Source organism: Agelaius tricolor, unplaced genomic scaffold (genome assembly GCF_023055355.1).
Source record: "Agelaius tricolor isolate 1412-34295 unplaced genomic scaffold, bAgeTri1.0.p SCAF_1, whole genome shotgun sequence".
NCBI lineage: Eukaryota > Metazoa > Chordata > Aves > Passeriformes > Icteridae > Agelaius > Agelaius tricolor.
The window spans coordinates 85,051,837-85,065,666 of record NW_027269261.1 but is presented as its reverse complement, the minus strand read 5'-3'; the positions used below and the strand labels follow the sequence as shown (position 1 = coordinate 85,065,666).

The window sequence follows — 13,830 nt, the reverse complement described above, 5'->3', positions numbered from 1 at the left end:
CACTTCATTATTACAGTTAAATACGCTAACAAATTCTCCATTTAAAACTATGTTCAAAACCACTACAGTAGAATCATAACTGTAATGCTTTATCCTACAGGAAAGGATTTAAGAAATACAAACACTCACAATCTAAACAATTCCTCGTTAAAAATTATTTATCATATACTTCATAATCAGATATAGTCAATTTTTGTAATCAATTTTATACTATGTACTTTTATATTTCATTGTTTTCCACAAAGATACGGAAAGATTTACATTTGGTCAAACAAAGGTACAAAGACTTGAAAACAGCATTCACACCAAACACTGTCACCTGTCACCTACTTGCCTGACTCATCACACATCTCCTGTTTTATGCTGTAAAAAGAATAATGAAAAAATATATTTTTATCTTTTTTTATTAACTTCTCATGAAGTACAAAAGGAAAATATCCACTTACTTCCATTAGGAAGACGAGCTAATACAATTCCACTTCCACCTCGAGCAGTCACCAAAAATCCAGCTTTGATAACAGACAAAACTGCAAGGCCTTTGGCTTTAGCTATTACGTGAGCTGAAATAGCAAAATCATTTATTCAAGACCTTGTAAGAGAAGTTCTAAGAGAAGGGGAAAACAAAACTAAATATTTAACAAATATGAACACAAAAGTCAAATAATCGAAGCAAAAGCTGAAAGAAAACTGCAAAAAAAGTTGAACTAATAACGACACCTCCACTACAGTGAACTGCAAACCCAGCTGCAGGTCACATTAGTCTGTGACAATCTATACACTGCCAAACTGCTCCACCAGTCCTGATTAGCTTGTACAGAATTAGTTTGTTTAGTGCCACACACTTTGTGTGTACCCTTGGCAAGATAAAGAGGAAACAGGCAGTGAATAACTGACAACCATGTCTCCACAAATTTTTGGAGTCCAAATTTAAATAACAGCAACATAGAGCAGCCTAATAAGCTTGTACTGTTAGACAGTGGCAAATATTGATGTGTCATCATCCTGCAAATCTTATTGCAGACCTTCCAGAACATAAAAGTTAAGGATTTAAAACCACAACCAGCAACACCAGGTGGAGGAAGACACTAGGAGAAACACAAAGTAACAACTGCAAAAATGAAGAGGACAGCAGCAAATAAGAGTGCTGAACAAGTATCAAAATCACCCTGATTTCTTTGCTTCAACTTATTTTCCTCTAGCTAATTCTAATCAACACAGATATTCAAGAGCTAGAGCTACTAGGCCAGGTTCTCTCTTAAGAACATACATTTATAGGTTGAGCATAAGACAGTCTGTCCATCCTGGGGGAAGCCTTCCAATGCAGGTATCTTGTAGCAGTAAACATTCAAAAGATCTCTCTCAGTAAGTAACAGCTGCCAATAATACAGCAAACTGAAACCCTTTACTTCCAAAATATATTCAAAGAAGTTATAGCATCCGAAATTTTCATTCATCTCTAAGTTGTGGTCAGTGGAAACAGAGGGAATTGGTAAAAACAGCATGACTGCAACACAGGGAGTGCTGAAGGTTTTAGCTGAATCAAAGCATTTTCTTTACTCACGTGGTATGATTTTATCTGGTCCATTTCTGGAAGTTATTTCTGTAAATTCTCGTAGTATTTTAGCTGCCTTTTTAGCTTCTGATTTCAGGTTGGAAGGTATAGGGTTGTTCACTGAAAGAAATGAAAGAAATATGGTTAGTTTAGGATATCTACTTGACTAGACAGAATCAAGTACTATAAATTATTAGTATTCTGCAACATGATAAATACCATTTTATGTAGACATAGTAATGTTTCACCTGTAGATCTGTAAAAAGAAGCCTTAGTGCAGTTAAAAAGGTAAGAGTTAGTCTTGATTGTTACATCTACTAAAATCCCTCAGAGTTACCTAAATTATTCTTGTTTTCCTGTCTGAACATAACAACACTATTTTCAAGCATAGTAGAACCAAACTGTCCAACTAACACATAAATATATTGCCAGACCAAAGATGCATCTAGTCTCACATCACATCTCTGAAAAAATTAGTGACAGCATTCCCATAAAATTCTAATACTCTTCCTAAATTCACAAACATATAAAAAACATTGTGCATAGAGAAACAACATTCAGTCAAAAGTGAATTATTTTTTTAATTGGCATTCCCTGAACATTCATTCACCTCTTCACTCTGGACAACATTCCCACCTAAAACCAAGAAGGTGAGGACTAAATACATTTTAAAGTTACATCAATAAAGCTTAGAGAGCAATTCAGCTCAGACCAAGTGAAGCACATAGCAGCAAGTCAGCCAGGTTTCTGTCCAGGCTCCCATGGCTAGAATATGATACACCTCCATTTTTCAAAGAGAAGAATATTCCTCTGGTATGTTCTCCAAGCAAGATGGGACATTCCAAGAACAAGAGAGATTTTGAAAGCTGAATCTCTGGATTAGTGTCCCCTGAAGCAGCTTGAAGAAACATTTGGCTTTGGTGAAGATGCAGCAGGTACAAGCTTGGAGAGTTTGAAGTGACATCAGTCATCAGAAGGCTGTGCAGAAATATCAGCCTCTCTGGGAACAAAAGGAAATGTATAGAATGCGAAATACTCTAAACCACACTGCAGTTAGCAGAGTAGAAATATTAATTCTATCTCCTAATAATCCCTTCTCTTTTCAGAAAATGAAGATCATAGTCAAGACTCTGAGTGTGAAAGGATAGGAGAAGGTGGAGCTCTAAGGGCTCAGGATATTCTGAAAAGTTCTTGGCATGTTAATTTTCTCTGACTGTTACAGTACTAAAATTGTCGAACTGCTTCAAGAGTTTTGAACATGAATTTCTTCTGTGGCTGGAAGGCTTCCCCAGGCTGGAATCTGGCTACATGGCAGTGTAGCTCAAATAAAACATGAACTCACAATTGCTTTTGGTAGATTAACAAACTGGGGTGAATTAAATGTCTCCTTTACCTCTGTTTTTGTACTTCACACTGCATTTTCAAGGTCAGAGGGCAAACATGACCAGCATGTCGTAAGAGAAAAAAAAAATTTCTGGTTTTGTACGGAGATAAATTGAGGCAGTCCCAAAAAGCATATTGCAACACCGTTCTGCTCAAGAAGACACAAAGAATAAACCTAGCATATTACAATTTGTAAGTAATAATTAACATTGTAATACACAGTGAATGTCCATTTGCAAAATCAGCTGAACATTTCTACATATAGGTTTTCACTTAAGATACTTTGCAAGTCTAGAGGTCTCAAGTTTGGGAAGGGTCACCTACCCAGTCTACCCAAAACACACATTTCATGGTACTTAATTTTTCACATGATTCAGTGAGATTAGACTGTGGTAAAATGGACAGTTATGTACCTGAGCATGCAGGACTTCTAGAAAAGTGATCAAGACAATGAAAATAAGACCTGTACACTGGAGATAAAAAACACTGGGGAGATGAAAACACTGGGGAGTTAAAAAAAAATACTGAGCAAAGCATTATCCAGCTTCTAGATTAGAGAAATAAAATAAACATCTGTGCTCTTCTCATACTCTTCTTCCTTGTTTACCCATGCATTCCTTCCTCCCCTTTGCTTCTCTTTGGCTAATCTCAGAATTTGCAAAAGCATCTCCAATTATTCTTCCTACTACTAGAAAAAAAAAGCAGCTCATATTTCATACGCATTAGAAGAGAAATCCCTTAGCTAAATTCATTAAGAAAATGAGGTGTTTTCAGACCTGAAAGTCTGCTAACAGGAATAATACAGTGAAGAAAAAATATAAAATCACAATACAGTTTTTGTACGCATTTTCAGACTTCAGATTCAAAATTGCTGCAGAAAGATTTGATGGTTACCAGAAAACACTGTGTGCATGCCACTGTGCACATAGAAGCTACTATTTAATTGAAGACAATTTGAAGTTGAATTTCAGGAGTCAGCAAAAGTAATACTGTTACTACCTCACTGTTCCTTCACTTCTCAATAAATAACTGGTTGCTCTGAGCAACCTGCTCTAGTCAAAAGTGGGTTTTGGGTGTTTGTTTTATTTTTTTGTCCTGCATGGTGTGGGGTACCTTTATCACCAGGGAATGGAGATACTGGAGAGATATTCATCCAGCTGTACTCTACAACAGCAAGCACAGGAAAACTTAACTTTTCATCCTTAAACCAACATCAGAAACTTCACTTTCTCCCTGTATTACTTGTTTCCTGCATCATTTCTTCTGCATTCCTTGGGTAGCTTTTCTTCTGCATTCTTTGTGTAGTTACAGGAATTCACTCGTGCATTATCCCTTACTTTTTCCCTTCCTGCCACAGACTAAAGTAATGCAGGATTATTTTTCTGAACTAAGACACAGCAGGTGGATTTGACAACAGCATTCTGCCAATTACTTTGCATGTGGCTAGACTTGTGCACTTTCAGAAGCTAAGAAATGGGTGATATTTCTAAAGCACAAGAGAAGTACAAAAAAGAAAGAGGTCGAACATGCTACTAACTGAAGAGCTCAAAGCTCCACCTTGCAGAGAATGGCTGCAAGTAAGATTTTAATGTAGACAGTAGCAAGTATGAAAATTAAAGTGACATTAATTGGCAAGCAAAAAAGGCACAGAGAGGTTTTAACAACGGGCAGGATGAATAAGCCACCTGATTAAACACTTTCTTGCTGCAAACCAACACAATTGCTCAAAGTGGTAACCATATGATTCTTTCCCCAGTGGCTCACTTTGAGTTCCTTTATTTACTTCCATAACGTTGTCTAGATACCAAGGAACTGGCAGGATGCCTACAGGAGCCTTGAGGAACTGATGACCTTTTTTTTAAAAAAAAAAAACCAAACCCAAACAAATCCACACCCTGACCTCAATTATGTATAATATGATGCCTGATAAGGCCTGGCTGGACTCCCATTTTGGTGAATGCTAGAACCACAGCAGAAGAAATATAGTATTTTTATCACCAAGGAAAGGGTGAAGCTTGGCTTTCCCTCTTGGGCTTTGCCACACTCAGGATTTTGTCAACAGAGTTCAGGATTATACAAGGACAGAGTCAACAATCAACACTAAAAAGGCAGTTTAATGGTTCAATATATAGTATATATATAGTATGGCTGAGGACTGACACTTACCATTTAATTTTATATCAATCAATTTCATAAAACTTTGTCCAAAGGCAAAGAAAATTATTGGTTTTTTAGTAAAAAAAAATCTAGCAAATCAAAAATAGCACAACTTTGTCAGACAATTCAAAACTATTCACTTTAAAAAAAAAGGACATAGACGTCTGCACTGTGGTGCAATGGTGGCATCTGTCCCAAAATACAAAAGAAATAAAAAGAAATATTAGAGTGAAGGCAGAGGAGTAAATTCTTGCTTCTATTTATTTTAATCACTCAGTAAACAGACCAAATTGTAAGTAGGATTTCTGTGACCTCAAAAATTATTTCCGTTTCTGTTCATCTATCAAATTATCCTCTTCTCCCTTAAGCTTGCCTTAGGATTTAGTTTGCAAAATTAGTTCCTTAGAAATTCATTTAATATCACAAATTTATTGAAAAAATCCTACAGACACATCTGCTTTTTAACAAAAATACTGTATGAAATATTTAGACATAAGCAGAATTTCCGTGTTCCGTTTACCCCATCAATAACATACGTAATAACCCTGTAGCACTGTCTTCACTATTAGCTTTTAAGTATGCATATCTAATTGTCTGGTTTGTATTCAAGCACTGCTCAGGAAAGAGGCAACCAGGAGCAATAAGACAATAACATCTATCAGGAGGATACACTGACTGATGGATTTGGAATGCCGTGACCAGAGAATGCTCAGCTGGGAGCGAGCTTCATTTGCACTCCTGCTTGTTGTTGAAAGGAGAAGATATTGAGCATATGTGAGTCAGCAACACAAATCCCATGGGGGAATATCACACCAAAATTGATTAACTGCTTAATTTGTAAGCTGATGAGGCAAGTGCGTCAGCCTCTAATTTACATTCTGACTAACAGTAATAATTTGCTGGCTGAACATTTGGTGAAATTATCTGAGCAAGGTGCATTAAAGAATAAATAAAGCCTTTTTACTTAAAAGCTATAACTAATTCTGATACAATCAAAATTATGCTGAATATGAACAGATGAAATAAAGCCTAGTGGCATTACAAGAACTCAAACATCAAAAGTACAGTTTCAAAGAACAGATGACAAAGGGGAGACAAAGACTCACATGCAGATTTCACACATATGTTGCCCATGCATGTTTGAGCTTTGAAGTATTTGGTGAAAAGTGGTTTTGTGGGTTTTTTTAGCTACAAAAAGAAGGAAAACAATGACAAATACCTCTATGAGCCCCATTCAGTCTTTGCTTTCACTTCACTAAAACGTATAGAAAGAGCCCAAGAATACATTAAGGCATAGCTGATTTGCAAATACCCATGGCTACATCAGGAACATCAATGCTAAAAGGCTTATATGAACAGAGAACATTCAAAATTATGTACATTTACAAACATGAAAATTCGCATAGTCAAGGAAAGTTAAAGAACATCATTTTAATGGGAAGGAGAAACCTGAAAAACAAGGCTGTGCTGCACTGGAAAAGGGCCTAACCAAGAAATTTCAATTTGGCACTAGAATTAAAGAGATTAATGCAATTTTGGTTCCACAAATGTGCAACAACATGATACTGTGGTAGCCAGCTCCAGCCTTGGGATTCATCTGGTACTTGGAATTCCTCGAACAGCGTGCCAGATGTGCATCGTAGGCATTTTGCCCAGCCCAAGAAAATGTGATGCAATAGAGGTGTGGATGACAAGCAGCAGCCTATGCTAAACATGTCTCTGTGAGTCTCCATTTATGATCTCCAACACTTGAAGCCAGTGATTGAAAGCAAAGAATGGAGGTAAATGAAATGTCAAGAAAAGATCTGTGGAGTTCAAGGAAATAGCGGAATAAGTTGAAAAGGAACCTACAGGAAAAGGATGTTAAAAAATAAAGGCGAAACCAACCCTCTTTAATTGGAATCCGGCAGACTTCTGTTGTCAGAGCCTGAGCTCCTTACTCCTGGTTTGGAACCAACAGCAACAAGCAGATACTGTTTCCTCCAGATTCCAAGGACCACGACGAACAAGGAAAGGCTCAGAATGTACACTTTGAACATCCTGCTTATGGCAAGGAGACTATGAAAGCAGTAGCAGGAAATGGGAAAGCATTACTGACACAATGGGCAAGGTTGTACAATTCTGACATACACACCTTGAGAACAGCAAGGGAGACAGGAGTGTAAGGCAATGGAAGTAGAGCTGAAAAGCAGAAAGCAGGGTCTCTCTACAGTGAAGTTTTGTACTATGCTCATGTATTTCTGCCATGATCTTTATCACTTGGATTCCTGAAGCTTTACCAGCTTCCATGCTTCACTGCTCATCAACAACACTGGTGTGAGAAATCAGTGATCTGTCAGTGATAACAGCACGAGTTATGGCAGGGTGCAAGTACCACAGTAAGCACCACGTGGCTTGCAGAGTGGCAGCTGAGCTGCACTGGAAGACTCTAATGTGTGCTTTCACAACCCTAATGGTTTTTATACCATGAATAAATGTAACTTTCCTCCTTCCCCACCCTGGATTACAAGTTGTTTACTGGACGGCATTGCTTCAAGCTGGCACTGGTAGTGGTGAGAGAGGCAGAACAGCCCAGAAAGGTCTGCAGAATCTGCAGCTGACAGCATACAGAAATCAAGGAGTTGGAAGTATTTTAATATCTAAGACAGATGGAAATATATTCTGTCCAAACATTCTGGTGAAAGAAGTAAAAAAGTGCTTAAAAATAAAGCTGAAAATAGAAAAGAAACCCAAACCCACTCTTACCCATGTTAAAACCAGCCTGTTTTTCCTTGTTTTACCTGCAATAACCTGCTAAAGTTAGCTGCTGACGACAGCCTGTGCCCAGGAAAAACCTCATGAGCATACTGAAGTTACAACTAAATTCAGCCTTCAAGAATTCAAATATGCAAAAGGAATGACACATAACAGAAGATAGCTCCTTCTCTAAAAGGAAAACAGCCCAACAAGTCTATATTTCAAAGAGGAGAATCTCACAGACATTGCTATCAATATAAAACGCTGAGTATATTTACAGTATTTTGAAGAACTTTTGATGGAGAACATTATAATTAGAAATTATAATAATATTTGTGATTATATTTCCACAATTATATTTCCACAATTACATATATTAATACATTTAAACCACAGCAATTTGTGTGGAGGGAGGAGTAACAAGTGCCATTAATACTTCCGAAAACCTTTACGTAAAGTTGCATTACATCTGTATGATTACTGCACGACAGCTAAGTCAGACAATGAGAAGTAACACAGGCATCTATGTTTGGACTTTGGCAGGCAAATACACAGTCTGAAATAAACCCAAATTACAAAGAACCACAAGTCTTTACTGAGAAAAGAACCATTTCAAACACAGGAGGCCTTTCATTGATAGAAATGAAGTAATGCAGATAGATGAGCAGATTTCTTCCCTTGTTCTCATCTCTAGAAGTCTGTAGGTTTGAGTTTTGGGGGTTTTGTGTGTGTTTGTTTTCTTAGGGGTTTTAAAAATATAAAACTATGAGTTATGGAAATGAAAATACTTCTGTTGTAACTCTAAACCTGGAGAGGCAAGATGCCTCACCCCAACTTGCATGTGCATTATGTCTACCATTAGCTAGTACTCCGAGATGAGTAATTCTTCACAGACAATCATTGAATGGTTTCTGTTGGAAGGGACCTGAAAGATCATGCAGTTCCAGCCCCCCTGGAATGGGCAGGGACACCTTCTCCTAGACCAGGCTGCTCAAAGTCCCACCCAATGGGGCCATGAGCACTTCCACAGACAAGGCACCCACAGCTCCTCTGGGCAACCTGTTCCCAGTGCCTCACCACCCTCACAGTAAAGAATGCATTCCTGATGTCCAATTTTATTCTTCCCTCTTTTACTTTAAAATTGCTACCCCTTGTTCTGTCACTATCTGTGTAAAAAGTCACCTTTTAGGCATCACCTCTCTCCCTGGAGTTGTCTCTTCTCCATGCTGAACAAACCCAGCTTTCTCAGCCTGTCTCTACAGGAGAGGGGCTTCATCCCTTTGATCATCTCTGTTGCCTTCCTCCGAATTTGCTCCAACAGGTCCACATGTGCCTTGTGCTAAGAACTCCAGAGCTGGAAGCAGCACTCCAGGTGGGGTCTCACAAGAGCAGCGTAGAGGGGAAGAATCCTGTCCCTTGCCCTGCTGCTCAAGCTGCTTTGGATGTAGCCCAGGGTGCAGTTGGGTTTTCTGGACTGCAGGGACACATTGCCACATTGCCAACTCATGTCCAGCGTTTGTCTGCCAGAACCTCCAAGTCCTTCTCAGCAGTGCTGCCCTCAATGAGTTTCTCTCCCAGTCTGTACTTGTATCTGGGATTGCCTTGACCCCGGGGCAGCACCTTGTACTTGGACTTGTTGAACCTCATGAGGTTCTCATGGTACCACTTCTCCAGCTTGTCCCTCTTGATGGCATCCCATCCTTCTGCTGTATCAATGGCACTGCACAGCTCCATGTCACTTGCTGAGGATAAACACTGAATGTAGATTTAAGGCTTTCAGCTATTACTTGTTTAAAGGAGTAATTAAACTTCATGGTCAAGTTTTTAGGCTGTTGTCCTCTAAGCACAGGTATTGTGTAAATTCAGGCTTACAGAGATATAAATTGAGATGTTAGGTGATGACTTCTTGGAAAGGAAAGCAAAATTTATTTGAAATGTCATAATTATATAAAATAACACATCTAAAATAAGTTTAGGCTTTGCACAGGCTATCTGATATAAATTATATGGTATAAAATGTGATAAAAGTAATAATCCTTGTTAGGTGTATCAGTATGACTATTGTCATGTATAGTGTCCAAAAGCATAAAAAATTTTTGGTCAGCTCTAGTGTTTACAAGTTGCCTTTTCAAATCTTGCAACCAATTATCTATGCACTTCTAGATCATGAGAGCTCAATATTTTTCACATGAAATATTTTGTTCATGGTAAAATAATACTACAACACATAAAAAAACATGCCCCATTTCATTGTAGCATAATTTTTATAACTTTTCTCCACTGAGAGGGAAGAACTAATTCAAACACAAAGTTGATCACTTTGTAACTTTATGTGGTATCAGACCTCAGTCCCACGTTAAATTAACTATTTCCTTGAGAAAAGTCAAAGAAAAAAAGCCCTGTAACACAGTCTCCTGCATTATCAAAAGCCTTTGACGAGTTTTTGTACTGAAGTCAGCTTTGAGAAAATTCTAATTAGAGATGCAGAATTGCCTCATCTCCTATTCTGATGAAAGCTGGAATACATGAGGGTAAAATGAGAGTGACAAAGCTGAAAAATGTACTTTAAAGAAAAATGTGTTTCCCTTGTAGATGCAAGATGTTTTAACTAGGTGATGTTCCTTATTTCTAAGGAACTGTGGCATGAGAAGACAGTTGATACCTGCCTGAGGCACAGAGGATTTGTTCCAAAAAGCACATTAGACATCAGATACACAGGAGGCAGAGTAGTGGAATACCTGTAGCTAAAAGTCTTCAAAAATTCTTATAACTTTTAGCAATTGCAAGAATACTAAAATCCCAAGCTCACAGTTCTACAACCAAGTTGTAGCCTTTGCACTTGAAGAAAGGATAAACACAAGTGGCATGAGGAAGAAATCAATCCATTGTGCAAAAAGAATCATAAAACATCATTTTCAAGAATATAGAGATGACAGTGATGTGCTCTAAATCATGCATAAAAGGCAGAGTTGTGCTGGGGGTTGTCTGAGACTCACATGTGAACTCTAGCAAGAATTTGTACTACAAGAATTGCAGGCTTTGGCTCAAAACAAGCCACCACACCCATCCATCCTACACCCATGCCCCAGGATGCTGTCCACTTGAAACCCTTCTAGCAAGTCTTTCATGTACACTTATTATAATATGTTGGATGTGTAAACAATTGGCACCAAAGAGGTCCTACCTAACAAGTAAGATAAGAAGCACGACTGAAGCTAAGTCAGAGCTCCAAATTCAGTTCTACCTGTCCTGTGTCATCTTCATACAGGAGTTGGTATGATATGTGAAATTCAGACAGCAGGGTAAGGGGAATATCCCAAAGGGAATCTTCATTTTGACTTGTTAAGTGTCTTTTAACAATGAAGAATAAACTTCAAGGCAACCCAAGCAGATTAACATTATTACCCTTTGCACATGAAAGCTTTAACTAAAACAAGGCTATTTTTATACAAAAATCCTAAACAAACATCTTGTTTATCTTCCCACAAGGCCAGAAGTACAGAGAGAATAAAAAGTAAGATGAAGCCCAGATGTACAGTACACAATAGCCTTCTATGCTACCATGAAAAAATATTAACTACCTAAACAAAATATAGACTCTGCTTATTTCCCAATGAATGCTTAACACTTCTGTCAAGAAAACATTCACCATCATTCTGATTCTTTCATTTCCACACTTCACAGATGTCCCAATTCACTATGTGCATGAATCAAATCTAAGAAGTCACCAATTCCCACAACTAATTAATTCCTACAATTAATCATACAAGAAACATTTCTTCAAGCTAAAAGGAATAAACCTTTAAAAAGTGAAGGTGCTTGATATTTATTAATCACGAATTGGAAGAACCCTAGTTCTTCCTAAGTTCTTAAATTATCTTGTTCACAAAAGCATTTCCTCTCCACTAAGTCACACAGGTTATCCTTCATAACAGCCCTGCATCAGAGGATCTTTTACAACAATGCAATAACTGTTTCAAAAGCCCCCAAAATATGGAGAGCTTATTACACCAAAAAGAGTAATTCTTAATGGTGAGAAACCATGACACAATGGACCACAGTGAATTCTGTTACCATTTCAAAGGTATGAAGTTGCCATTAGCTGAAGAAGGCAAAAATTTGTCTCTCTTCCACTGCTGAGGGCTGAAAATGACAGAATCATTTAGATTGGAAAACACCTCTGAGATCATCAAGTTCAACCTCAGACCACAGCCATAAGTGTCACGTCCAGTCTTTCCTTGAACACCTTCAGGGATGGTGACTCCACCACCTCCTTGGACAGCCTGTTCCAATGCTTGACAATCCCTTCAATTAAGACTGTGGAATAACACTTAAGGATCCTCCCCAGTTCCCTCCCAAAGACAGGGAAACATCAAAGACTTGGTCTCAAAATTACAGCTAGGCATGTGCCTACACGTGAAATACACAGCCTCAAACACGGGGTTTTATAGGAACTCCAGGATGGCCTTTCAAAGCACTCCCTTCTGCACAGAGCCTCACCCTCCCACACCCACAAACACAGGAACGGGGTTGGAGGGGGGGAATCCACTTCCAATGTCGACACCACAAGGGACTGCATGGGACAGAAAGCAGGACTGAAGGCATTCTGCACTGCTCAGTTATATAATATAGCAGAGCCACATGTGAGAATGCCACAACTGATGCATCTTGCCCTCCTCCAAGGCCATGTCTGACAGGTAAGCAGAGCCCTGGCCCCTCCTGGCTCCACCACCTCACACCCTGACACCTGAGAGCTGGCCTGACAACAGCACGATGCTGCAGGCACCGGGGACAAAAACCACGTTGCTGATTACCAATCACTCCCACTGCAAAGTCAAATACCTAGATCATGTTAAAATCCTCGTCAATTGTATTTACAAAAGAAGCGGTGTATGCAGGATAGCATTTCAAGCTGCATAAAAGGAAATATGCAGTTTGCTCCATTCCACAGCAGATGTTATATAAGCTCTTCAGCTGTCATTTGCAAGTCACAGATCTGGCACAAAATTAAGAATCTGGCATTTTTTATTTAATCTCCAAACTGCTGCATTTTGACCAGAAGACCAGCCAAGCAAGTCTTTAAAAAGCAGCAGAGGAATCCAGTCCTGGCCACACCCTGCCGTGGTGGGGCTGCGTCTGCTGGTGTTACAAAACCCAGCCAGGTACACAGATCCAGTGTACAAGATAGCCCAGCAGAAAAAATAGAAATAAATACATACAAAAGTTTAAAAAATTATATAATAAAAGAATATAAATAAAATATATGTGCATATATATATATCTTACAATACATAGTAGGTATATATAACCTATCTATATTATACATAGATATGAAATACAACTAAATAAAACAAACTAAAAACCAGACACTCGAGCTGCCCTGGAAAACGAAGCGCCCCTGTGCTCAATTTCACCAGCAGCCTGCCGAGGCCAAAGCCGCATTCGAAGCTTCTTAGAGTTTTAGGTGGAGGACGCAGCACATGCTGCGACCCCGGGCGAGAAGGGGCCGCGATGTTCCAGCGCAGCCCTGCCCGCGCTGTCCGAGCGCGTTCGCTCCGCCCGCGGCTGCGGGGGCGGCTCCGTGCCCGCCGCGGCCGCTCCGCTGAGGAGCCCCCCGGGATCCTCATCACTCCTGCCCTCCTGAGGAGCCCACCGGGCCCGCGGGATCCCTACTCCTGCCCCCGCGGGATACTCACTCCTGCCCGGGCCGGGGCTCTCCCGCTCCCCCTCGCTTCCTCTCCTCCTGCCGCCGCTGCCGCCGCAGCCTCACTGGGCGGCGCCGAGGCGGCCCCGCCGAGCCGCGCACCTGCCGCAGGTGAGGCGGGCGGGGCAGGGGCGATTGCGGAGCGCCCGCTCCCCTTCCCCGCAGCGGCTCCTCGGCGGCACCGGCACTGCCCTGCCCGGCCCGGTCCGGTCCGGTCCGGTCCCGTCCCGTCCCGTCCCTCCCTTCCCGGTGTCCCGGGCACGTTCCATACTTCGCTCCTTTTTCCCCCCTCAAAACA

General features: G+C 40.0%; 1 protein-coding gene across 4 annotated transcripts in view; it reads right to left on the bottom strand.

Annotated features, from left to right (window-relative positions):
- Positions 1–13,679, bottom strand: part of SH3YL1 (SH3 and SYLF domain containing 1) — a 44,192-nt gene extending 30,513 nt beyond the window's left edge. The window contains exons 1-3 of one of the 4 annotated variants that reach the window (XM_071441651.1): positions 13,525–13,679; positions 1,562–1,672; positions 447–560 (exon numbers count right to left, since the gene is read on the bottom strand). In XM_071441651.1, coding sequence (XP_071297752.1) covers positions 447–560; positions 1,562–1,672; position 13,525 — 226 coding nt within the window. In that variant the 5' untranslated portion in view covers positions 13,526–13,679. Of the gene's footprint in view, positions 1–330; positions 364–446; positions 561–1,561; positions 1,673–13,524 lie in introns of those variants that run through there. The other 3 variants (XM_071441641.1, XM_071441658.1, XM_071441667.1) reach the window with 3 other exon arrangements.
- Positions 13,680–13,830: the final 151 nt, after the last annotated feature.